The 511-nt window shown below is 35.6% G+C and overlaps 1 protein-coding gene across 1 annotated transcript; it reads left to right on the top strand.

The window, feature by feature from the left end:
- Positions 1-69: 69 nt before the first annotated feature.
- Positions 70-443, top strand: LOC106512389 (nuclear autoantigenic sperm protein; the record flags this gene model as incomplete). The annotated part of the gene is given in 1 exon segment (XM_014001018.1): positions 70-443. A coding segment is annotated over 1 exon segment (96 nt), but the record flags the coding sequence as incomplete, so codon positions are not given.
- Between the last annotated feature and the right edge of the window lie 68 nt (positions 444-511).

Genomic DNA, 511 nt, shown 5'->3' with positions numbered 1-511 from the left:
CATCTACATCAAACAAAACTAATTTATAAACATGTCAGCCACTTTGAATTGGGGTTTTATAGAAAAGCTATGATGATAAATATCTTACCTGTGGTAGATGAAGTTTTGAACAGTTTGTTTGGAAAATGAGTTTAATTCTGACAGAACTGACTAATCTGAGCACAACCAGGACCAACATGAAGTTTTATTAAAAACGTTATATTCAGTTGAGTTCAGACTAGCCATTAGCTCATCAGTCTTTAGAACTACAGATCCACATCAGGTAAGATATTTATCATCATAGCTTTTCTATAAAACCCCAATTCAAAGTGGCTGACATGTTTATAAATTAGTTTTGTTTGATGTAGATGTGCAAATATTTTTCCTCTTACCTCTTCTTTTTTCTCCAGGTGAGCTCAACCACGGCTCCAGTTTCTAACACCTCCCACCTGGTCAGGAAGAAGGTGAGCATCTTTTTAAATCTCTCCTGTGGTTGATGACGTAATGTTCTGCTTCTTTTCTCACAAATCAC

Source organism: Austrofundulus limnaeus, unplaced genomic scaffold, assembly GCF_001266775.1.
Source record: "Austrofundulus limnaeus strain Quisiro unplaced genomic scaffold, Austrofundulus_limnaeus-1.0 Scaffold6305, whole genome shotgun sequence".
Classification (NCBI taxonomy): Eukaryota; Metazoa; Chordata; class Actinopteri; order Cyprinodontiformes; family Rivulidae; genus Austrofundulus; species Austrofundulus limnaeus.
The sequence above is the reverse complement of the archived record's forward strand: the minus strand, read 5'-3'. Positions and strand labels throughout refer to the sequence as shown.